Below are 25,347 nucleotides of genomic sequence, written 5' to 3' on the forward strand. Positions count from 1 at the left end.
ATGAGAGTGTGTGTGTGCCCTGCAATGGGTTGGCACTCCGTCCAGGGTGTATTCTGCCTCAATGCCCGATGATGCCTGAGATAGGCACAGGCTCCCCGTGACCCGAGAAGTTCGGATAAGCGAACAGGTCAGAGTCATTACTGAGTTCATTACAGACTTAACACTAAGTCCTTCCTGCTCAAGTCTTCAGATGTTCACTGATGGTGTTTACTGTCATAGGAGACATTAAGATGAAAAGTAATGATTGTAGTTTGTAAATTTAATACGTAGATCATGTCATTTTGTTGATATGCTGATGATCAAACCTCAACAGAACAACAAGCTACTAGTAGAAACTGAGGTGTGTCTTGAACCTTCCTGGAAAACACATCTTCAAATAAATTTGTTTAAACTGCTTTACATTAAACCAACATTAGGAAGCAGATTTTCACTGATGGCTCGAGACACACAGGATGATACCTGAGAAATGATTAATTCAGTAGCACAATGTTTTATGACGTATATATGAGCAGCAAGACGTCTGACAGGAATATTTAATTAAATCATTCTGTATTTTTAAACAGTAGAAACTTCTTTTGTATTGTTTTGTTTTTGACTTTCCACAGAAAGTCTAATTTTCAGGTATGTGTTCCAGGCGTGTGTAGAGCGACGCAGTGTCGCTTTTTATCTTAACAATAAACTAGCGACTTGTTCCAAGGAAAAGATGAAGCTGATTGTGGAGTCATATTTTTCTTAATGTTGTTTATTCTCAGAAATCATTTATAAAAAATGAGATATGAGTACATGATGATGTAGCCTGGGTCTCGGGTCGGACTGGGGTTCCGGCCGTCGTAGAGTCCGAAGTAGAGGATGGTGTTGGAAGTGCTGAGGTCGAGCTGCAATTGAGATAAAAATAAAATGATATTAAATTATATAAAAATTATATTAAATTATATGAAAGAATTTGATGTTAGAATATACCATCAATTATATATAATTATTATTATTATTTAAATGTTTATTTATTTATTTATTTATTTTAAAATAAAATGTGAATCTAGTGTTACATTTTTTTTAGACCTGGGTGCGAGTTAAAAAAAATTATTGGAATCAGGCATCAAAGATCAGTTAACCATTTTAGTGTGCATTTATTATTATTACTATTATTAGTTATTGTTATTATTGTTGTTATTATTATTATTATGGTTATTGTTATTTTTATTATTTATTTTATTAGTATTATTGTTATAGTTATTATTATTGGTTATTATTATTATTATTATTATTATGAGAGTTTTACAGTTTCACGTGAGCGTAAATGAACATTATTTAGTCATTAACAACCTGTGGCGTGAGATCGACCCTCCAGGGATCCACCTGCAGTCCATCACACCAGCCGGCGCGACCGTACAGCCAGGTGCCATGTTCATTAGGCACCGCCCCCTCACCCACGCGCATGGCGCAGCCCAGCGGCAAATCTACAAATAACAGTTTAAATGCTACTTTAATCAGGATCAGGTGATGATACACAGCAGTGTTCCGAATACTTTAGCTGTTCTGTGTCACAGTCTATCTATTTATACACACAAAATCTAACACTTTTAGATGGTTTCCAGCACGATGTTAAACTGGTAGCTTCACTTACTTACGTCCCGTACAGCTACGTTAGACTCGTAGCTTCAGTGCAACTCGAACAAAATGAAGTCTTCAGAATAAACTTTAGTTTTTGTTTGAAACGGATCTCACCAGCAGAGTCGAATGTGAGTGAATTGTTGTGGACGCTGTTGACGAGGAAGAAGTGTGACGTCACGCAGAATTCTCCACAATTGTTATTGTCGCTGCCGTGGGCCGTGATCACGGCGTATAGTTCGACCTGTAAAACAGATCACACACACAGGCACACACACAGGCAGACACACACACACACAGGCAGACAGGCAGACACACACACACACACACAGGCAGACAGGCAGGCAGACACACACACAGGCAGGCAGGCAGGCAGGCAGACACACACACAGGCAGGCAGGCAGACACACACACAGGCAGACAGGCAGACACACACACAGGCAGACACACACACAGGCAGACAGGCAGACACACACACACACACACAGGCAGACAGGCAGGCAGACACACACACAGGCAGGCAGGCAGACACACACAGGCAGGCAGGCAGACACACACACAGGCAGACAGGCAGACAGGCAGACACACACACAGGCAGACAGGCAGACAGGCAGACACACACACAGGCAGACAGGCAGACACACACACAGGCAGACAGGCAGACACACACACAGGCAGACACACACACACACACACACACACACACACACACAGGCAGACAGGCAGACACGCAGACAGGCAGACACGCAGACACGCAGACAGGCAGACACGCAGACAGGCAGACACGCAGACAGGCAGACACGCAGACAGGCAGACAGGCAGACACGCAGACAGGCAGACACGCAGACACACAGACAGACAGGCACAGACAGACAGACAGACAGGCATACACAGACAGACAGACAGGCACAGACAGACAGACAGACAGACAGGCATACACAGACAGACAGACAGGCATACACAGACACACACAGACACACAGACACACACACACAGACACACACATCTTTTAACCTAACATACACAGTTTACTTATCCGTCCATGCATAAATGTTTACACGGATACACTAACGCTCAGAAGTTTGTGCACCCCGACCACTCCAAAAGTCTCAAGTACACAATTATATAGAATGTCTCTATGCTATAACTTCACAGTTTCCCTTCAAGAGCCTCAAACTCATCTCCATCATGACAATGTCGCTGTGCACAAAGCACCTGAGCTCCACGCAGACACGGTGTAGAGGTTAAGGTTGGAGTAAAGAACTCGAGTGACCTGTACCGAGCCCTGACTCTGACTCATCCGCACTGAACACATTTAGAATGAACTGGAACTGGAGTCTCCTCGACATCCTGAGCATCAGAGTCTAATCTCGCTGATGCTCTTGGAGCTGAAGGAGCACAAATGAGGCTCGGTCACCTTTTTCGTCGAAGGCGGAACGGTGAAGTTGATCTCCTGGAATCTGGAGTTGTAATCCCTGTCGAAGGTCCCGCCCTTGTACAGAAACATCAGCTCGAAAGGGTACGGCTTCTCTGAGGCATTTCCTGTACAAACAAACAAACAAACAAACAAACAAACAAATAAATAATAATAATAAAATGATTATTAAACATGCATTACTAAAACATGCTTCACCTTAAATCATAATTATTCAAACTAATTCCTTCTATATTAAAACCCATTAAAGCCACAGTGTTCTTTAGCTGAAGATAAAAGCTGATTAATTAATAAAAGTAAGTCAGTGAGCCGTCAGCTGACCCGAGCTGTTGGAGTGGCTGAAGCGCAGGTTGAGGGATGTGATCCATGGCATGGCCCACGGTGGCGTCTTCATGACCAGAGCACAGCGCTCACTGTTCAGCAGAGGGAGGAGCGGAGATACGTCCGTCAGCCACCGGCCCGTTCCTCTACACACACACACACACACACACACACACACGTTCAGCACACACACAGGGGAAGGCCCAAACTTGGCTCCGTTCCGTGTGTGTAGTGTGTGTAGTGTGTGTGTGTGTGTGTGTGTGTGTGTGTAAAAGTGTGTAGTGTGTGTGTAAGTGTGTTGTGTGCAAGTGTGTGTGTGTAAGTGTGTAAGTGTGTAGTGTGTGTATGTGCAAGTGTGTTGTGTGCAAGTGTGTTGTGTGCAAGTGTGTTGTGTGCAAGTGTGTTGTGTGCAAGTGTGTTGTGTGCAAGTGTGTTGTGTGCAAGTGTGTAAGTGTGTTGTGTGCAAGTGTGTTGTGTGCAAGTGTGTAAGTGTGTTGTGTGCAAGTGTGTTGTGTGCAAGTGTGTTGTGTGCAAGTGTGTTGTGTGCAAGTGTGTTGTGTGCAAGTGTGTAAGTGTGTTGTGTGCAAGTGTGTAAGTGTGTTGTGTGCAAGTGTGTTGTGTGCAAGTGTGTAAGTGTGTTGTGTGCAAGTGTGTAAGTGTGTTGTGTGCAAGTGTGTAAGTGTGTTGTGTGCAAGTGTGTAAGTGTGTAGTGTGTATATGTGTAAGTGTGTAGTGTGTATATGTGTAAGTGTGTAGTGTGTGTGTAGTGTGTGTATGTGTATTTGTGTATGTGTAAGTGTGTAGTGTAGTGTTTGTGTGTGTAGTGTGTATTGCGTGCATGTGTGTGTACACCTGCGGAAGGCGGTGATCCAGCGTCCAAGCTCCATGTTACAGTGGGGACTGACGCGATCACAGCAGACAAACAGCTGCACCGTGTGATCCCAGTGAGCGCACGTCTCGTCCCTGCGGCCGGGACACGCCAACGCCGCGTCCAGCTCCACAACATCAAACTGCAGCAAGTCTAAACAAACGACACTAAACCTCACTGCAGACCAACACTGTGAGAACTGAACAGCTTTTAGATTGTAGTGAGTCACATTTTTATGTTTTTTAGTCACAACATTCAACAATCAACAATGTTTCATTAACAATCGTCAATACAAATAAAATACATATATAAAATAAATAAATAATAAAAAATATTTGATAGCTGACCGGCCCCGGCTCTGACCGGCCCCGGCTCTGACCGGCCCCGGCTCTGACCGGCCCCGGCTCTGACCGGCCCCGGCTCTGACTGGCCCCGGCTCTGACTGGCCCCGGCTCTGACTATGAGCAGGTGTAAAGTGTGAATTTTGATTAACTGTGAGCTCAAACGGACCTTTGGGAAGCTCGACCACAGCCTGAGCTCCTGCTTCTCCCTGCATCAGTGTGTTATTAAACACAGGAACGACAGCAGCGGGACGTTTAATGCGCTCCAGCAAGTCGGCGTTGAAGTCAAACCTGCCAACAGAAACAGGTGAAAACCGGATACACTCGTGTAGAATTACTGCAGGCAGTTTCTCTGGTGCTCTTAAGTATTAGCCCCCATCCAACAGAATTGGGAACTGAATCAGATTGCTAGAGTTTAGTGTGTGTGTGTGTGTGTGTGTGTGTGTGTGTGTGTGTGTGTGTGTGTGTGTGTGTGTGTGTGTTTGGACATACCACTCTGCCTGCCAGCTTATGAAGCGGAATGTAGGATACAGGAACCAGCCCATTTCTGCCAGCATTCCCTGCTTGTCAATCGCCATAAAAAAGTTGGGTGATGGAGTGACCTGGAACGTCACATTCACCGGTTTCCCTGAGCTGTTAACGCATGCACGCATACACACACACATACACACACACACACACACACACACACACACACTCAAAATCTCACAGCACAACACATCCTTCAGAGTGCTTTATAACCTTCTGTGAGTGACTTACGCTAGTCCCTGAGCTATAGCAGGCTCATAGTGCATCATAGAGGCAGGAATGTTCAGCGTGGTGTTACACTCCTCTCCAGCGCAGTTCATATCCTGAATCGGGTTGCCAGGTAATGCATAAATCAGCACACCAACTGCTTTGGAATCAGCCATGGCTTTAATCTGGGGTGAACAAGACACAAGAAAATAATCGGGCACGTGTGTGTCATGACACCATCTCATGATCGATTACTTTCCTATGACTGCATGACATGCAGTAATTATTATGCTGGAGGTTATAAATATCTCTGTAGTGAGTAAAACATGACACACTAACACCAGCGAAGACTTCTGATAAAACTCTAACAACATTAAAGCATGAGAAGAAGTATGCAGTGTTATGATACATGATCTGGATGTAGATCATCATTACTGAAAATGAAATTCGAGCGAGGAAGAGAAGAGTTTTATTGTGGTTTTGTGTCAAATTAACGTCTCACCTTAGTGAAAAACGAGCAGCCGCTTTCAGAGACCCAGGCCACGGCTCCGGCAGCCGCAGGAAAGGGCTGGCATCCGTCGCCCGCACCGACCAGGATGTACTGCACTTTTTCCCAGCGTCCGTTCAGCCAGTCGTACCTGGCGTTCAGGCGCTTCGTGATCACCGGAAGGTTCCAGTCTGAGAGACACGTGTAAAACGAGTGCGTTTAGCAGATAGAACGACAAATATACGTTTATATTATTAAATATATATTTATGACCAAAAATTTAGTGCTGAAGTATTAAGTGCTGCAGAAAAGTCCAGAAATTTCCAACATTTCAAGCTCTCGTCATCCAAGTTTATTACCGAATTGGTGTTTGGATATGAACAGAGCGAACGCACCTGGACTAGTGAACACCGCTTGCGCCAAACCGCAGTTGTGTCCGCCGCAGCCCCAGGAGTAGAGCACTCTGGGTATCCAGTTTCCCAGGGCGTAGACGGGGATGGGGGAGAAATGAAGCCTGGATAATATTTCTTTACCCCTGATAACACGAGGAGGGATTTTAGATTGGTAAATAATTACCCGTTATATCTGTTACTATTAAAATGCAGATTTTTTTTTTTTTATGCATCCTGTATGATGTTTGGGGTGAAGTCCAACTCACATGGAGCTCAACTGCTTTATTATCATTTTTGTCATATGAATGTGACTTCCAGCATCAAAGTAGTGATGAATTTGTGACAAACCCAAGAATCAAGTCCTGTTGCAATATGGGACGTGATTGCGAGTGTCATGTCATAGCACAATACAATACGATATGTGCTCCTGTATTCCTGTTATCTCTTGTGCTACAGCAGCTACAAACCACCATTCACTCTGAAGACCAAAACAAACAAACAAACAAACAACACCTGCTGTGCAACTCTAGTAACTCTACTATGCACAAGTTCCCTTCACTGGAACTAAGAGTCAACAACAACGCTCCATCATGACGATGCTCTTGTGCACAAAGCTCCTGAGCTCCATGAAGACAGGATGTGGTGGTTAAGATCGGAGTGGAAGATCTTGACTCTGACTCAACCCCACTGAACACCTTTGGGATAAAAGGGAACTGGAATCTTCTCAACACCCCAAGTGTGATCTCACTGATGCTCTTGGAGCTGAAGGAACACTAAATCCCCACAGGTACAATACAGCATCCATTGGGAACTTTCAGAGAAGAGAAGAGAAGAGAAGAGAAGAGAAGAGAAGAGAAGAGAAGAAGAGGAGAAGAGGAGAAGAGGAGAGTAGAGAAGCATGGAGAAAGGAGAAGAGAGGAGAGAAGAAAAGAAGAGGAGAGAAGAAAAGAAGAGGAGAGAAGAAGAGGAGAGGAAAGAAGAGGAAAGAAGAGGCGAGAAAAGAAAAGGAGTAGAGGAGAGAAGAAAAGAGGAAAGAAGAGGAGAGAAGAAGAGGAGAGGAGAGGAGGAGAAGAGAAGAGAGAAGAGAAGCATGGAGGAAAGAAAAGGAGAAGAGAGGAGAGAAGAAAAGAAGAGGAGAGGAAAGAAGAGAAAGAGGAAAGAAGAGGAAAGAAGAGGCGAGAACAGAAAAGGAGTAGAGGAGAGAAGAAAAGAGGAAAGAAGAGGAGAGAAGAAGAGGAGAGGAGAGGAGAGAAGAGACGAGGAAAGAATAGGAGAGAAAAGAAAAGGAGGAGAGGAGAAGAAAAGACAAGAAGAGAAGAAAAGAGAAGAAAGGAAAAGAGAAGAGCAGAGAAGCGAAGAGGAGAGGAAAGAAGAGAAGAGAAGAGAAGAGAAGAGAAGAGAAGAGAAGTTGATCTGCTTCCTGCCCCTCACCTGTGTCCCGACTCTACAGCCACTCTGTACACCTGCTCTCTCATCCACATCACATCCTGAGCTGCAGAATCATCCAGAGACAGGAAGAGAACTTCAGCACTGAGCGGAAGGAACTGGATCAGATCGGACACGGAGGACTTGGACGCCCAGAGACACTCCAGGAAAGCGGATTTATTGGTGAACGCGTGGATTATCACGGAGTGATCAGACGTCTCTGTGGGAGGATAAACAAACTCCCCGTTTAGGGTTTTTACACTGAAATGTGGAGCCGGATCTCCGGGGTCGAACCCGGACAAACCGGACCGCTTGTGCGCGTGCGCTCGCGTGTGAACGGTGTGGTTCACGTGTTCAGCCTGAAGGTTCACAGTGAAGCAGTAAATAACACAACACACAAATCTGCGTGCTGACAGACAGCTCGTCATCCTGGGACCTGCTCTCGAAGGTCGCGCTGTTTAATCACAAAGTGATAGTGAAAGCAAAAAGACATCATATTATAAAACAATCCGACTCGCGCGATATTTATGACACCGGTGCGGTCACGTGATCAACGAGCTCATTTCCACAAAGAGGCGTGGCTTAAAGAATCCCGGAAGTTTGCGTCAAACCTGAGACGAACACTGATGAATAAACAAATGGGAAAATTAGAGATTTATATAAACATTATAGTTGTTTTGTCTAATAAATAAACTGTTTATTAATACGAAGGTTTTTTTTTTTGCAACTTTGTTGGATTCGGTGAAGTTTATTATTAATAATAAATAATAATAATTATAATGATGATAAATAATGATAAGTATAACAATATTAATAAATTATAGTGCTAATAATGATAATAATAATGATGATAGATTATAATACTGATAATAATAATGGTAATATGAATGACAATAAAAAATAATGATAGGTATGATAACGATAATATTAATGATAAGAATAATAAAGATAATATTGATACTAATAATATTAATAATGATAGATTATAATGATAATAATAATGATTATTGACATGACAGCAATATTTTTTCACATCCTCACACTTTCACAAAATAATTTGTAAACATAATTCAATATTGTAAGTAAAATGATTATATTTTTCATGCTACTGTATACACCAATTCCCTCTCTGTGTAAACACATGCAAAGTGTTGATTCCCTAGTCTTCAATCCCAGCATCATTTATCAATACCCACAGCTTTTCTTAAAAACAATTCTTGCTTGTTTCCTATGGGTGCCATTACTTTTAACTCTACGCTAGGTAGCGTTGATCAGAGGAAGGTACGCGTCACGCAATGAAACAAACGGACGGTGTGGGAAGTTTTCCAGACAGGTTTTTTTTACTGAAGAATATTTCGAGTTCCACCGTAAATCGATTAGACGGTACTATAAAAAAGAAAAACAATGGAATACTGCTTTGTCTGCAGAAACATCAGTATGTAACATTATTTCACTCCATATCACACGTTTATTAAGTGACTGTACAATAACATATGCAAAATAAAATAGAAAAAAAAAATACAGAAAAGGAATACATATATAACCAAAGAGGGGAAAATATGCGTTACTTTTTTTTCTCCTTAGAATAATACATCAGGTGATGTTAGATGAGGTGATAGCTTTATGCAGCTTTAACAAATAAACCGGAATCACCGCCGTTTCCTCGTAGCGGTCGGCTGGACGAGATCTTTTACGAAACCGTCTGAGGATCAAATGGGGAAAAACTAAACACGTTTAGGATTTTAACTGGCTCCAGATAAACGTAAATACATTTTATATATAAAATAAACTAGCTGAAATATTAATATCAGTGAAGCTGTAATGAAGTTGATGAGTTAGAGTAACTCATTAACATCTGCCCTTGTTAACATTTTGTTTTTTTTGACACCATGGTAATGACATGATCACAGAAAACCGTTTCACTGACATCGAAGGTCAGGTGGTAAAAAAACTATATAAGAGTAGAGATTTTGGCATGTATGTGCGTGCGCGTGTGTAGAAACATTTAGAAGGGTTCGGCTTTAGTCCACACCCGGCTGTGTGTACGCGGTCCAGCTGTGAGCCGAATGTGGCGTTTTTATGGCGGATATCAGGAGCTCAGGGGAAGCGGCGATGAACAACACGGTTGTATTGCAAACGTTTGTTTTTTTAAAATATCTTCCCTTTTTTCCCTTTCTTTTCCAGAGTCCTGTAGAGAAAAGGAAGCGTTTGTGTTAGTGAGGAACTAAACATCTGAAACAGTTCATCACATCAAGATATCTATTTTTTTTTAGGTAAAATTTGTGTTTTTGCCACGTGATGGAAAGTCAAACGTATACACAGCTCGTGCAACGTGTCGTGGTACGTCAGTGTACTTTACACAACCAAAAGTATGGTCGATTTATCTTTATGCATTTTAAGGTCATTAAAAAAAAAAATTTGGAAAACAGCGCCCTCTAACGGGGGAAGATAAACATGAATAATTTCCCACAGCATTATTTATTTTTATTACTTAGAGACACTTTAATCCAGTGCTGATTGACCTTCATTCATAGAAGTTCATCAGAAAGTTCCTTTGACTTTGTAAACTGTGGAGTTCATGCTAAACTTGTTAAAGACACACTGGTGTGGGTGATGGTGCTGACCTGGAGGCGTCAAGTTTCTGCTGCTCGAGGAGGCGCTGCTGGGTCTCCCAGTTCACTCTCTCCTCCTCGAACTGACGTCTCCTTTCCTCGAGCTCCTTGTGCTGAGCCTCGAGGTTCTTCTTCATCTGCTCATGACGCCGCTGCAGCTGCATCGAAGAAAGAAAAAAGAAATAAGATGAAATTTTTTTTTTAAAAATCAGCAAACGTGCGATCAGATAGTGTGACGCGGTTCCTCACCAAGTTAAAAAAGTGCTTTGGACAGAGATTAAGAAACTTTTGAACAACGGTGGCATCTCTGGCTTTGGACAGAAAATCTTTACATGGCAGTGACTGTAGGAAAGCTTTACCTCTGCCTCGGAGTCTTTTAGCTTCTGGACCTTCTCCTTGACTTTCATCTCAAACACCTGCTCCATCTCCATTTCCATCTTCTTCATCTTAGTCACATGCTCTCGCCTTTCCTCCTCCATCTGCGCCAGAGGGCTCCTGGGGGACGTTCCGACATGCAGTGCAGTTAGAAATCAGCAGACAGACTGGCATCATAAATTATCGTACAGAGAGAGAGAGAGAGAGAGAGAGAGAGAGAGAGAGAGAGAGAGAGAGAGAGAGGGGACAGGAGAGAGAGAGAGCAAGCGAGAGAGAACAGGAGAGAGCGCGCGAGAGAGAGCGATAGAGAGAACAGGAGAGAGAGCAGGCAAGAGAGGAAGCGAGCGATAGAGAGAACAGGGGAGAGAGAGAGAGAGCGAGCGAGCGAGAGTGAGCCCGAACAGGAGATAGAGAGAATGAGAGAGAGAGAGAACGGGGGGGGGGGGGGGGGAGCGAGAGACCGAACAGGAGAGAGAAAGAGAGAGAGAGAGAGACCGAACAGTAGAGAGAGAGAGAAAGAGCAGGAGAGAGAGAGAGAGAGAGAGTGACACCTGTACAGCTCCATAAACTGGCAGCTGACAGATCACTGCTACAGAGTTGTGACCAGCAGGTGAGGAAACTGGGAAGATAAATATAAATACAACATTCCAGGTTTTCCCAGATTTCCCAGTGACACACAAGCTTGACAGATGATTGGAGGTAAGAAGCAAAAAAGCTTGGTTAGTAGGCAAAGCACACACACACACACACACACACACACACACACACACACACACACACACACACACACACACACACACACACACACACACACACACACACACACACACACACACACACACACACACACAGCAGGCTAAAGACGACACCAAACACACCTACAGATCTGGTTTAAGGCATCGCTTTAAAATGAACTGAGAGAAACAAATACAAATGAATTATGTGGGGAAAAAAGAAAGACAACCGGTGTCTCCTTCATCACCATCATACACAAACTAACGCTGTGCAGAGGAAACCGAACTGAACATTTATTCATACACACACACGCACTCACACACACACACACACACACACACACAACATTATTCAGTAAGAGATTTATTCAGTTATAGATTAGATTTAGGACCCAGAACTACGGCTCGGGCTCCTGTTAAAAGGGAACCTCGACCTCTCTATGTCCCCTTGCATTTGTGTGTTTCTTTACTGTGTGGACATTTTTTCAACCTGGCAGAAGAGGAAGGCAGGGGAAAAAAAGGCCACCACAGACACTAGAGGGCGCCATCACCAGTGCAGGAGAGAAACTGTTTCGCTTTGGAAAGCAAAAAAACAAAACAAAAACAAAAAAAAGGACAAAAATCACACTTACATGCCTTCGACCATGTCATCTCTACAAAACAGAAACACACAAACTTAACATGCTGAAATCAGTACGTGGATTAAGGAGCAACAAAGAATGTAAAAGTAACAAAAGCTCAAATGAGAAAACTGTGAAAGCTGAAAGTGGCTCGGATCAGACGAGCGACTAACGGAACTCCTGCTGTGGTTTCCTGTCAGTTAGTGGTGAATCAGGCTACGCAGCTCATTGGCTGCTGCACAGTGTGTGTTAGTGCAAGAGTGTATTTGTGCGTGTGTGCGTGCGTGTGTGTGTGTGCAAGCACGCCAGTGAGTGCTCGCGCATGCGTGTGATTACACGGCAGGTTAACGGCTCTGAGATGTGACTGGTTTGGCTGAGACGAAGCTGAACGAGAGGAAATGGTGACTTTACACAACCTGATAACAGACAGGTACGAACGCTCTCTGCGTTCAAAGCATCCTTGTGCGTGTCCGCCGATTACTGGATCCTGATTGGTCAAAAAAAAAAAAGACGTTTCCTTTTCATAGAATCGAATCGGAACGAATGCTCGGACGCCGTTTATCGTTTCTATAGCAACAACTTACGCCTTTACGGGTGGAGTCTCCGATATCAGAGCTTCGAGTCTTAATTCTTTTAAATGAAATCGGAATAGAATTTTGAGGTGGACGGAACTAAGGACAGAAAGGAAGGAGCGATTTGGCTCGTTTAAAAACTGGTACTTTCTGGTACGATGCTTTAACCTCGCTGTACCGCTTCGGTCTGAACGGTTTGCCTCTGCGATTTATTCTGTATTCTGTGGAGAGTTTCGATAGCGACCCGGTGAAATACGAGGACACGTACTTGGTGAGTTGTCCTTTGGTCTTGTTGTTGTCCATCCCGTTGCAGGTGACGGCCGCCAGCTTCCTGCTCCTGTAGTTCTCGTAGTGGACGTTGTTGGTGACGTCCTTCAGGTCCTGCATGTGAGTCCTGGGAGGGAAAAAAAAACAAAAAAAAAAACGTATACAGCAATAACGCTAATACGACGTGTACGGTTATACGCAATAGTTATACGTACAGAGTTAAAGTGAATAAACGTTTACGGGTCGAGACGACGGTACGTACCTGATCAGCATGTTCCTTAGAATGGTGAAATCGCAGTGGTCTCCGTTTTCGACTGTAGAGGAGAAAAGAAGAATAGAAAGATTTTCTCACTTGTGTAATAAACCTCACACGTCGTAGAAGATTTACGACGACGAGATGCCGTGACTCCGGTGTGTTGCTGTCAGTGAGCCTGGGAGGTACGAGGAGGTGATACTCTGCGTGTGCTACGTGTACCGTTCTACGTCGCTGCCGTTTTGTCTTATGTGGTGAACTCGTATTGAAAATAGAATGCAATTTGGGCTGCGAATAATAAAGCGCTGAAGATGGGGAAAAAAAAATAAATAGAAATAATCTTTAAAAACAATTAACCTTTAAACGGCGCATTGGACTTTTTTAGGTCCCTAACGGGTGGGTGGGGTCGACCTTTAATAATGTTTTTACTCCTTATATGAAGACGTTATTTTAAATCGTATGTTTTAGGTTATTTGTAAAATTAAGTGCTTAAAAAACAAAACAAAATGACTAGTTTAAGTGTTTGCATGTAAACAAATGGAAGGAATTTGCCAGCACTGTGGTAAACCCAGTGTGTGTGTGTGTGTGTGTGTTTGTCTTCAGGTCTGTAGTGAAGGCCATGTGTCGGTGCCAGCGTGCTAGTCAGCATACCTTCTGCCACGCCCCATGGGTACTGCCTCCCTCTAACCTTCTTCCCGTTCACCTCGATGATGGTGTTGCTGCCGACTACAGCCAGAGGAAGTCGATCCTACACACACACGCACACACACGCACAGTTAATCTGACTGAGACACAAAATACTAACATCTTCACACTCAGTAAAAACCCTTACACTAAAACATCCTTTATTAAAAAAAAAAAGAAAAAGAAAAAAACTCAGAAATCTCACTTTGATCTTTTTCACCAGTTTGTTCTCCTCTTCGTCGTCGGTCTCCGGAAACTCGTAGATTTTGATTTTGTGCTCCTGGATTTCTCTCATGATCTGAGAGAGGAAAACAAAGTGAATATAGAAGTTAAATCAACTCTATTTCCTTAACACGGGCATGAAGAAAACCTCGGAGGTGTCTGGAGGAGCGTCGGATTGAAGCCGTGATGTTTACTGTGATGATTCGGTGCAGTGTGCAAACTAGTGAGGACGAGAAACGCTGCTTCAGCTGCTGCAAAGGTCTTATTTGCATCTCCTTGAAAAATATTTACATTCCATCTTGTTATGGAAAGCTGTTCCAAGCAGCAGGGCAGTCGTCACATCAGCCCTTTTCCTTTCGACACGTCCCAATAATTAGCAGCCGCCATAAATCTACATCCTGTTTTGATCATCATTTAAAGTAAAAAGTAGGAATATATTAAAACCAGGTGAATTGTTTTGATTTATTCGTCTGAACGAAACTCGGATCTAACGGACTGAAAGACGAGCAGAAACAGGTTGGGATTTATCTATTTCTGTTCTTCCTCTCGGTGTCTTCTCCTCCTCCTGCTGGGATAATACTCGGACAGATGGCACGGCACGCACACGGAGCCGAGCTTCTCGACACTCCTGACTGCGTAACGTTAGCTGAGCTCAAACCAAGGTGCAACATTAAATGCTCCGTGTTACAGACTTACTCGAGCCGTTCATACAGCAATTCACGCATTTTTGTTCTGGACAGATTTACCGGTGCTCGATTCTGATTGGTCGGGACGGGTTGATTAGTTTTATCCAACTACCGTTATTGAACTCATTCTATTGTCATCGTTTCTTCATTGCAGTGGCTTATGAGGAGTGGACAAATAAACATGGCCTAAAACCGCTGGTAGAGTGAGAGAGAGAGAGAGAGAGAGAGAGAGAGAGAGAGAGAGAGAGAGAGAGAGAGAGAGAGAGAGAGAGAAAGAAACATACAGAGTGAATGAGAGAGAGACAGAGAGAGATACAGAAAGAGAGAGTGAGAGAGAGACAGAAAAAGAGAGAGTGAGAGAGAGACAGAAAAAGAGAGAGTGAGAGAGAGGGAAATACATAGAGAGAGAGAGTGAGAGAGAGAGACAGAGAAAGAGAGAGTGAGATAGGGAAATACAGAATGTGTGAGAGAGATATACAGAGAGAGAGAGAGAGAGAGAGAGAGAGAGAGAGAGAGAGAGAGAGAGACATACAGAGACAGACATACAGAGAGAGACTTTAAGGGACAAACCTGTTTTTTAAACTGTTGGCACTCTTCAGGGGTGAGGGTGTCCGCCTTGGCGATCAGAGGGATGATGTTCACCTTCTCGTGCAACCGCTTCATGAACTCGATGTCCAGCGGCTTGAGCCTGGGCGAGACAACGAGACACAAGATGAACATGTGGCAGCTGATGCATTATAACACCGGACACTTATAAACACATGGTGAACTGATCACAGAGCTGATATGAAGCTGATATGACAGTAAGAGACAGAGAGATTCTCCCAGATTCAGCACATTCTCACTGATTTGTGTCTGAGGCTGGAATGAAAGTAAGCCTTCCTGTTATCCTGAGCGTGGGTGTGCTGTGGATTTCCTGCCAATTTTCTGCTCGTGATAAAGGTCTGATGAGCGTCTGCTCTCTACTTTGCTTCGTACGTACAGCCGGTGCTTATCGTCAGCGAACACCACGTGTTAGGGGTCTAGAAGTTCATCAGCGAACAACATTTTTATTTTTAAAGATCAGTAAAAGGGGCTTTTTACACCTGGTCACTTCCTGCGTTTTCTGTGATCCGATAGCTATCCGATGGTAAAAAAAACCAGGTCTAAATGCCCTCCGAAACGTTTTGGAGACGGATATAAATCCGATGGTTCGAACCCCTTCAGGAGGAGGTCTGGGACACGTTTCAGATGAAACTGGACAGGTGTAAACAAATGTGGTTGTTTAAGCCACATACGTCAGTGCTACACTCCTCCCAAACGGAAGTACGTCACTCGCAGCTGACCTTTCACCCAGGCGTCTCGTTGGGTCTTAAAACGCGCTGCCGCCGCCAGCGAAAACGTCTGATTTAACAAATCAGACAGCTATCGAATCAGAGACAACACACGAAGTGACCGGGTGTAAAAAGGCCCAGAAACGTGTTGGTCTCAAATCAGGATACTTTCACTCACGTCCTCAGTTGCTACAGACAGCAGGCCACTTTTTCTGCTCGTTATCTATCAAAGTGCTATAATAAACAGTAGGAAATGGGTGCGTCGTTGTGGGAATTCGAGATTCTGCTCTCGCCCTCGAACCAAAAGGCAGTTTAACGTCGAACCAAAAGGCAGTTTAAGATTTAATCAGCGGTTTGAACAGCTGTGATATAAACCAGGATAATATGCATGAGCTTCGACCGTTTCATGGTGTGTTTTGTTTCTATTTTGATATGAAGATGTATTGCAGAAGTTAAGGTATCTGTCAAAACAACGTCTCGGACACAGGCGTCGCGGGCGATCTGATTGTGTTCTTTATGCGTATTCTATACGTGTTGAGTTTCAGACGTTATAGCATATAAGCAGAGTGTTTGAGCGACGGTGGCTCAGTACTCGCAGATGTGAACTGCTCTTTCTCTCTCATGAACATACAGATGTGAGAGCGAGACACTGTAAATGTGTGTCAGCTGTTAATCGATGTGAAACGCCTTGCCATGTGTATTATTAGCTGAACCGATTATTATTTCTTAAAATGCAGTATTGTTTTATTCCTGATATTCAACTTTGCTTTTATTTCCCAGCCAATCAGGGACAGGCCTGAAGTCTGAACCGAACACAACCGGTTAAATGTGTTAAATGTGCAACAGTAAAAAACTGAGCAGAGATTAAAAACTGATGTTTAATAGGTTTGTGAGCAACATATATTTAATGTCCCTGACTCACCCGTGTCCTGAGGGAGCGATGAAGTAGAGGCAGCAGTGAACTCTGTTGTCAGGCATCTGTCTCCTGTTAACGCGCGACTCTGAGTTCAGGTAATCCTCGAACTTGCTGTCGATGTGATCGATGACTGGCTGCCAGCTACAGCGAACAGGACACATGGGTGTTATATTCACACGCATTAACTTAAGACCGATTCACCGACATTCACGAGGAGAGAATGTGTATGGATTCTGCCGGCGATCTGAGAGCACGCTCACCAGTTACTGTTATCTACGGCGTCTCCGAACCCCGGGGTGTCCACCATGGTGAGCAGCAGCTGGACGCCACCCTCCTTCATCAACACTTTAGACTGCTCCACCTGCGGCACAGAACGTTATTATAACACAAACACACCTTCGTGAGGCTTTCGCGTCCACGGGCTCCGTTCTGATTGGTCGGAAGTTTCGTTTATTTTCTCAAAGTAAATGCGGCTGCGAATCGGTGTGCTTGTACAAAATCTTATGGTTTGTATAATTAGCGATTAATACAATAAATTAAAAAAAAAACAAACACACAACACAACTGGTGATAGAACGGCGAGAATTATGCTAAATGTAACTAACAGGATAAAAAGTGTCATTCTTTAATTAGCACGAAAAATTGACATATTTGATTATTTTCCTAAAAGAGAGCAACCCAGAGAGTGTGTTTATTTCCTCTGATAACACCAGGGAATAAACAGTCGTTATAGCGGCGATTCGTTAATAAGATGTTAATAGACGCTTGACGGAAGCAGGGGATCATTTCCCCGGGTGATGTTTGATGAGCTGAGACCCGGCGGCGTGAACGAGTCGCGCTCTTTTGCCTTTCCTCTGAACACAACGCTAACTTTTTCGCCAACTTAATTTGCGAGATGAAACGCCTGAGAGCTCAGGTGTGAAACTATGAAACGGCTGCGTGTGCAAACACGTACTGTAGCGCGAGGAGGCATAGCATTACTGTGGTATGTCGGGAAACCAAAAGCTGGAGATGAGATCTGAATAAAAAAAGTGCATCCTGCAGCTTTACCTGCACGGTTTTCTTGACTCGGTGTGACGGACCCGGGTGATCTGACGAGTACAGGTCGGTGAGGAACAGAGAGTTGATCATCATGGACTTGCCCAAGCCTGATTCACCTGGAATTGAGAAAGAATTCGATTTATCGTGGAGCATAATTAGAGCAGCTCGATGATGAAGATGTTCTCGGACTAAGATCTCAGGTCACGGCCACGGTTCAGTTAGCTGTAGATGCACGGATGGTGTTTGTCGTTGCTTTTGGCTCCAGAGGATCGTTAATCTAACGAGAGTGGAGAGATGGTCGACCCGTGTGGAGGAAAAGAACGGCCTTTTTGTGCTTCGCCTTTGTGAGGCCTCTGGTCTCGTGCCTCTTGGCAGTGAAGGAGAATAACGAGATCCATGTGAGAGGAAAGAACTGCGTGTCGGCTATGAAGGGCTGAACAGGAAGCTGCGAGACGGACGCAGTAACGTTCTGACCGCCTCGGTGTCTCGTGTTTTATCATCGGAGATAAACTCTGATCTCTAGAGCACGACTGCGCTGTACTTTATTCTATAATCGCTAGTAAACGCGGCTCTGTTACGGATTTGAACGCTTTTCAGATAGAAAACATTTTTTCAGATCAACTTTTAGACTAAAAAAAAAAAACCATAAAAAAAAAATACCTGCGTGACTTTCGGATCCTTAAATGTCTCGTGTGGGAAACTCGTACTGTAGGTGATTTAACTGCTTACTTCAATCTGCTCATCATCAACACACTTTTGTTTTTCAGCATTTAACGTTAGAGACCATAATAAACACGATCAGATTTGTGGCCTGCTACGACCTCGCTCGTCCTGTGGACAATTCACTCCAGACAAAAGGGATGGATTTTTTTTTTTGACTGAGGAGTTAATTACTGTTACGTTCCTTCGATAAACAAATCCGATCCGAATAGGGCTTTGTTCCTACGCGTCGCCGTGGTTCATTCTGAAACAGGAAGTCGTCTTGAAATGCTTCGATGGCTTAGAACACGGTGCGTGAGAAACCCTTCGTTCCTGTCGAATCTAAACGAAACTGTGTCTGAATACGGAGGAGAGAGTACAGGTTAATATAAACCTTCCTGACCTGATGATCTGGTTCGGTCTGAGGAAGCGATTTATATGACAACAGACCCAACATAGAGACATGTTCGTGTCACATAAACACCACATAAAGACCTGCTGATAACGAGCTGCTGCTGTAGAGTAAGACACGCCTTCCTTTAAACTTTTACTTTTATACCCGTCCTTTTACCTGCTTGTCTACGTAGAGTGTGTTGCAGCACATGCTTGTGATCACGAGCTGTTGATTTTTATCTAGTGGTTTTTTTTTTTCTCTTTTGCCACATGTCTGTTTTTGAAAACAAGATCTTGATCAACGAGGATCTGGATAAATAAACGAAACACAGTAACTGTAGGAATGTGAGGAACTTTTAACATGCTGTGGTGTTTAGTGTTAATATTTTAGTGGCCCGTTGTCGTTTAACGCGTCTGAAATCCCAGATGTTTGGGTCGACGGATTCGGAGCTCGGGGATGACTGTACGAGGAAGGAATGAAGGAAATGTGCTGAACGCAAACTTTTCGTGAAGCGGCTCTGTGTAAGAAAAGTGTCTTTTTGCGGATAAGAGAGGTGGGACGAGTCGCTGCAGGCGAGAAATAAAAAAAAAAAAAAAACAGGCTAGATCGAGTTTTTTAATGAAGGCATCAGGTCAGCCCTGTAGTTTAGGGAGCGCTCAATGGAGAAAGATCGGAGAGGTTTGTACAGGAACGACGGCTGCGGTGAGTCAGATAACCACGGTGTACGACGGTGATGAGCTGGAAAGCATCTCTGGAGTTGTGCGTTTTCTCTCCTGCTGCTTAGATTGGTTTAGACGTCGTACGTTACGTTGTAAAGTTGTTATATTTTAACTTAGGCAGGATGTGAAATCACTGCCTTTCAACCTTGTCTTCCTGTGTGGTTTCATCCTGACAGCGTTTACAACGAATGTCAAGAATGCAGTCACCCAGCTGGCGGAGGTTCAACGGCAGACAGGAAATCTGAAGTGCTCGAGTGTGCCGTGTGTAGGCGACCCATCGCTTAAGGCGCGTCACTCAAACGTGCTTTATTACAGTGGAGTATCGGTGCGAGAGACCTGGGGTTATAATCTGAATGCAGGAAGCTACTGCTCTCTTACCCACAACCATTAGTGTGAACTCGAAGCCCCGTTTCACAGACTTCCTGTAGACCTGGTTGGGGAGGCTGGCGAAGCCGACGTATCCCTCGAGATTTTTCTGCTGCTGTGAATGGTGAAAAAAACAAACCATTCTAAGAAAAAAAAAACTAGAATACACATTCTGTATCAGTATAAAGTATTTATTTTAGACTAAAAGTTTTGAGTTATGCCTGAAACTCGTTCTAAAGTATTTGTCAGACTAAAAGCTCAGCATTAAACGTGATAATCACACTGAAAGATTTAATTAACACACTGTTCTACTGTAAACCTTATATTTCATCGAAAATACTTATTAAACCTTCAGCTTTATGTCTGAGACTCGTGCAAAAATAAATAAATAAATCACTTTCATCTAAACGTTAAGTAAAGAAGGTTGATGAATACTAAAATAGCGATTTTAGACAAAACCTTTAGTGTTAATCCTGATACTCACTGCTGTTTGTTTAAATCCGAGCGTCCGGGTAAAGCCGAGGGTGACGTTGAAATAAATCCGGCCAGAATTAGTTTTCCCAGCAAAAGAAGAAAGAAAAAAGCTACATTAATTCCCAGAAACTACTCGCTGTATCACAAACCGCTGAGTAAAACAAGTGTTATTTAAGTCTACAAAAAATAAAGACAAATCATGAGACGTGACATACGGCTAAGTTCGGTGACCCATACTCAGAATTCGTTCTCTGCATTTAACCCATCCAAAGTGCACACACACAGCAGTGAACACACACACACACAGCAGTGAACACACACACACACAGCAGTGAACACACACACACAGCAGTGAACACACACACACACAGCAGTGAACACACACACACACACAGCAGTGAACACACACACACACACAGCAGTGAACACACACACACACACAGCAGTGAACACACACACACACACAGCAGTGAACACACACACACACAGCAGTGAACACACACACACAGCAGTGAACACACACACACACAGCAGTGAACACACACACACACAGCAGTGAACACACACACACACAGCAGTGAACACACACACACACAGCAGTGAACACACACACACACAGCAGTGAACACACACACACACACAGCAGTGAACACACACACACACACAGCAGTGAACACACACACACACACAGCAGTGAACACACACACACACACAGCAGTGAACACACACACACACACAGCAGTGAACACACACACACACACAGCAGTGAACACACACACACACACAGCAGTGAACACACACACACACACAGCAGTGAACACACACACACACACACAGCAGTGAACACACACACACACACACAGCAGTGAACACACACACACACACACAGCAGTGAACACACACACACACACACAGCAGTGAACACACACACACACACACAGCAGTGAACACACACACACACACACAGCAGTGAACACACACACACACACACAGCAGTGAACACACACACACACACACAGCAGTGAACACACACACACACACAGCAGTGAACACACACACACACACAGCAGTGAACACACACACACAGCAGTGAACACACACACACAGCAGTGAACACACACACACAGCAGTGAACACACACACACACAGCAGTGAACACACACACACCATGAACACACACCCGGAGTAGTGGGCAGCCATTTATGCTGCGGCACCCGGGGAGCAGTCGGTGCCTTGCTCAAGGGCACCTTAGTTGTGGCCGGCCCGAGACTCAAACCCACAACCTTAGGGTTACGAGTCAGACTCTCTAACCATTAGGCCACGACTTCCCCTAATCATCTGACGGATACAAAAATAACAGATGTTTCAAGGGTACTTTAATACTTAAGACACTCGACGTCTTTTGCATGTGAATCAGGGAGCTTCAATAGGTATCGGAGAGTATTAGAGTAAATCAGATTGGCCTTGTAACCTTCATTAAAGTTGTAGCTCTGGTGGAAAGCTTAAAAACCTCAGAACTCTACATTTGGAGTCAGTAGGCAGAAAGATAAAACGTCAGATGGAGATGGTCGTGGTTCACGTGGTGAGACCTACTGCTCTGTTTAAGGTCACAGCAGCGCGATGTCACGTTACTGGAAAGATAAATCTCCCTGTCACCCCTCCGGGCGGCGAAGCAGGCGCTCGGCTTTAGGAATGAGCCGCGTTCGGATTTTCATCTGTGCGAGCATGAAAAGTAACCCCCTAACCCCTAAGGACAGAGTGATGCTGAAACATGTCAGAAAACATTTACGGAAAGTTAAGTGTTTAGAATTACTCTCGAGCAGGATTTCCCAACCCGTGACCCGTGTACAGGAGAACCGTGGGCTCTCCAGCACCAGTGTACAGAACCTTTGTCTGAGAGCGTACAAACTTTAGTGTATCTGGACTGACATGATATGATGGTTTCCTTGATTCTGTACTTGTCCAGAACGTTAACGACCAATTAGGATCTGTAAAGATTCCTGCACGGTATGCATCCAATCAGACGCTAGAGTGCGTTAGCTCCGCCCTTTACTGACAAACCGGGCAGGGCAAATTGTTCTACGGTTGCATTCTGTGTTCAACAACAGCTTCGATAAGAACTCTTAAACCCCGCATTCGTTCAAATCACCGCTCACAAACGCCAACGATAACGTAGTCAGAACGTTCTGAATCCGAACCTCCGTAAGGAGGATTTTCTTTATACGGTTCTCGGACGTGAGCGCAGAATATGGTGCTTCTCACTGCGCTTGGGGTTGAGGAGACCTTCCTGGTTCTTTCTTTGTTTTCCTCACCTTGTAATCAGAGTTATGAGTTGTACTCAACCTGGTAGTTTAGAACCATTAACCACGCCCAGTTTGTACACGGGGGCGGGGCTTAAGGGCTGTAGAGATCGTCTGATTGGATGCAGATCGATTAAGTACAGCATGAATCACTGAACACATTATAAGTTTATAAGTTATCGTTTTAGAAATATATTTATAGAAAATATGAAAAATTAAGAAAAAAAAAGACAAAAAAAATTTTTGGGGAGATTTTGAGAGCAAAGAAAAAAAAAACTTAATAATAATAATAATATTTATGCGAGTTAAGCGCGTGCCGTGACTAAACATATCCTAACTAACCAGGTTAGCAGCATTTTTACACGGTGAGCTAATCAACAAATCTCTACAACAATCTCATCAGGCTTCTCCGCCGTCTACTTTCACGATTATAAACGTCTCCACAAATTAAATTCACGTCAAAATTAAACAACAAATTACAATAAGAAACACCACCAAAAAACAAAAAAACAAAAACAAAAAAAAAACGGTTTCTTGTTAGCTTAGCTTATCTGCAGCTAGCTAATAAAGCTAAAGTTTACCACCTCTGTGTGTTAGTTTAAGCAAACAGTAAACGAGAAAACTCCTTTAAAACTATTTAAACCTCATTTTTGTCTCGGTAAAGTTTCATGATTAGGTATTTATTTAGTATTTACTCGAGCAGAGCCACAACCCAGAGCATCGACTTCACAGGAAATGCCTAAACTCGCGGTCTCTAGCTAAAGCTAACGTTAATGTGCGGTACGGAAGAGAAAACACAACAAAATGTATCTAGTTAAAACATAAGCTTTTGGACTTTGTGGTTTTTATTTGCTTTGTAGGGATTAAACCGAGAGAACGCGAGTGTTCTTACCCATAATATCGCTGTTCAGAGCTGCTGGAGAAACCGAGCCGACATTCCCCTGCTAACACTTCCGCAAAAAACTCTACGCGCCTTACGTCACGTAGCCGCAGCACTGAGGCTCCGCGTTACGTAAAGAGCGTAACGGCGCTTGGAGAATCGCCACCAGATGAAGCCGAATCGCGCCATGCGCGTAGATTAAAGAAAGAAAAAAAAGAAAGAAAGAAAAAAATTATGTACAGTATATTTTTTTTAGATAGACGCAGCAAACACACACACACACACACACACACACACACACACACACACACACACACACACACACACACATATATATATATATATATAACAGACAGAAAATATATACACAGGGACAGACATGCATAAAAATAAATAGATAGATAGATAGATAGATAGATAGATAGATAGATAGATAGATAGATAGATAGATAGATAGATAGATAGATAGATAGATAGATAGATAGATAGATGGATGGATGGATTGATGGCTGGGTGGAGAACATTATATATTTTAAGGACATCAGCTTTTAAAACCTTTTCCAGATTTGTGCTATTGCTTAATGCAGAGAAAGTGTATTTTTTTAAGTGTCCATAAAAAAAGGACATCAGAAATCAATAATGCACAAACAAATAAATAAAGAAGAAAATTGCGTGTGTCTGGAGTAAAAGGAGGCTGTGAAGGATTCTTAAGCATCAGACAACACATGATTAATTGACATGCAAACAGTTTAATCACTAGTCTCTTAGAAAGAGAAACTCGGCTCTTATTTAGTTTTAGTTTTACTTTATTTAGTTTTACTTTAGATACCATTCTTAACTTTTATTTATCTGAGTAAAATTTATGTTCTGTGCATTATGTTCGGGTTTTTTTGTTTTGTTTTTTTTGTAAATTAAAGAAAATAAAAACTGGTAAAAGGTAAAAAATAGACGATAGAAAGACAACAAGTACAACTTTTCTATCCACTGGAGCTGTTGATGCTGTTCTATACTGCAGTCATTGAATCTGTCCTGTTCACATCCATCACCATCTGGTTTGGTGCAGCAACAAAACAGGAAAGAAACAGACTGCAATGCACAGTAAAAAAACAGCAGAAAAAATAATTGTTGCCCCCCTGCCCACTCTTCAGGACTTGTACGACACAAGAACCAGAAACGGGGCAGGAAAAATCACCACTGACCCTTCACACCCTGGACACAACCTCTTTCAGCTCGTCCCTTCTCTCAGGCGCTATAGAACTGTTTACTAAAACTGCCAGACACAGGAACAGTTTCTTTCCCCAGACAATCACCCTGATCAACAACTCACCATCATTATATTCCATGTTTCATATCTATAAGTACTGAATTATCAGAACTGTCAGTCATCACATCATCTGTATATATTACACACACTACTGCTGCTGTGTACTGCACAAAAAGCATAATATTGCACAATATTGTTATTTGCACTCCCACACTTTATGTACATAACTGATCGTTCATATTCTATATTCAGTTTTTATATATTTTATTCATTCTATATTCATATTTCATACTCATTCTGTCTATATTGTATCTCATCGTCTGTATTGCTTTCTTGTATAGTTT

General features: G+C 43.2%; 2 protein-coding genes across 6 annotated transcripts; both read right to left on the reverse strand.

Moving 5' to 3' along the window:
• Positions 1–724: 724 nt before the first annotated feature.
• si:dkey-256h2.1 (uncharacterized protein LOC337520 homolog) lies at positions 725–8,161 on the reverse strand. 2 transcript variants are annotated; one of them, XM_027157862.2, is made up of 12 exons: positions 7,619–8,161; positions 6,191–6,330; positions 5,811–5,986; positions 5,333–5,493; positions 5,066–5,206; positions 4,743–4,864; positions 4,217–4,385; positions 3,365–3,510; positions 3,026–3,150; positions 1,726–1,852; positions 1,324–1,457; positions 725–875 (listed from the first exon to the last, which is right to left on the reverse strand). In XM_027157862.2, the coding sequence occupies exons 1-12, from the start codon at positions 8,038–8,040 to the stop codon at positions 756–758; spliced, it is 1,983 nt and encodes a 660-aa protein (XP_027013663.1). In that variant the 5' UTR covers positions 8,041–8,161; the 3' UTR covers positions 725–755. The 2 variants fall into 2 exon arrangements, with proteins under 2 accessions (XP_027013663.1, XP_027013664.1); XM_027157863.2 differs by lacking the exon at positions 7,619–8,161 and adding an exon at positions 6,454–6,988.
• Positions 8,162–8,929: 768 nt separating this feature from the next.
• On the reverse strand, positions 8,930–23,907 carry septin7b (septin 7b). Of its 4 annotated transcripts, none has more exons than XM_027157864.2 (15): positions 23,752–23,907; positions 22,153–22,154; positions 20,098–20,200; positions 17,917–18,023; positions 17,127–17,227; positions 16,873–17,007; positions 15,208–15,325; positions 13,935–14,027; positions 13,697–13,793; positions 13,055–13,106; positions 12,794–12,919; positions 11,966–11,986; positions 10,584–10,719; positions 10,237–10,382; positions 8,930–9,800 (listed from the first exon to the last, which is right to left on the reverse strand). In XM_027157864.2, exons 1-15 carry the CDS (start codon positions 23,753–23,755, stop codon positions 9,761–9,763), a joined length of 1,281 nt encoding a protein of 426 aa, XP_027013665.1. In that variant the 5' UTR covers positions 23,756–23,907; the 3' UTR covers positions 8,930–9,760. The 4 variants fall into 4 exon arrangements, with proteins under 4 accessions (XP_027013665.1, XP_047664383.1, XP_027013668.1 ...); XM_047808427.1 differs by lacking the exon at positions 22,153–22,154 and adding an exon at positions 20,570–20,649 and having other exon boundaries at positions 23,752–23,770; XM_027157867.2 differs by lacking the exon at positions 22,153–22,154 and having other exon boundaries at positions 23,752–23,770.
• Positions 23,908–25,347: the final 1,440 nt, after the last annotated feature.

The sequence above is a fragment of the Tachysurus fulvidraco genome, chromosome 25, assembly GCF_022655615.1.
Source record: "Tachysurus fulvidraco isolate hzauxx_2018 chromosome 25, HZAU_PFXX_2.0, whole genome shotgun sequence".
NCBI classification, from domain to species: Eukaryota; Metazoa; Chordata; class Actinopteri; order Siluriformes; family Bagridae; genus Tachysurus; species Tachysurus fulvidraco.

Bases quoted from the DNA above. Each gene is read 5' to 3' on its own strand.
- si:dkey-256h2.1 (XM_027157862.2), bottom strand. From the start codon at position 8,040: ATGACGAGCTGTCTGTCAGCACGCAGATTTGTGTGTTGTGTTATTTAC. The intron at 5,494-5,810 runs GTGAGACGTTAA...TGTTCACCCCAG, and splicing joins GCTGCTCGTTTTTCACTAAG to ATTAAAGCCATGGCTGATTC. The intron at 5,207-5,332 runs GTAAGTCACTCA...ATGCGTTAACAG, and splicing joins GCTATAGCTCAGGGACTAGC to CTCAGGGAAACCGGTGAATG.
- septin7b (XM_047808427.1), bottom strand. The intron at 13,794-13,934 runs GTGAGATTTCTG...GTGTGTGTGTAG, and splicing joins AACTGGTGAAAAAGATCAAA to GATCGACTTCCTCTGGCTGT. The intron at 9,801-10,236 runs GTCAGCACCATC...TTTTCTCTACAG, and splicing joins CAGAAACTTGACGCCTCCAG to GACTCTGGAAAAGAAAGGGA.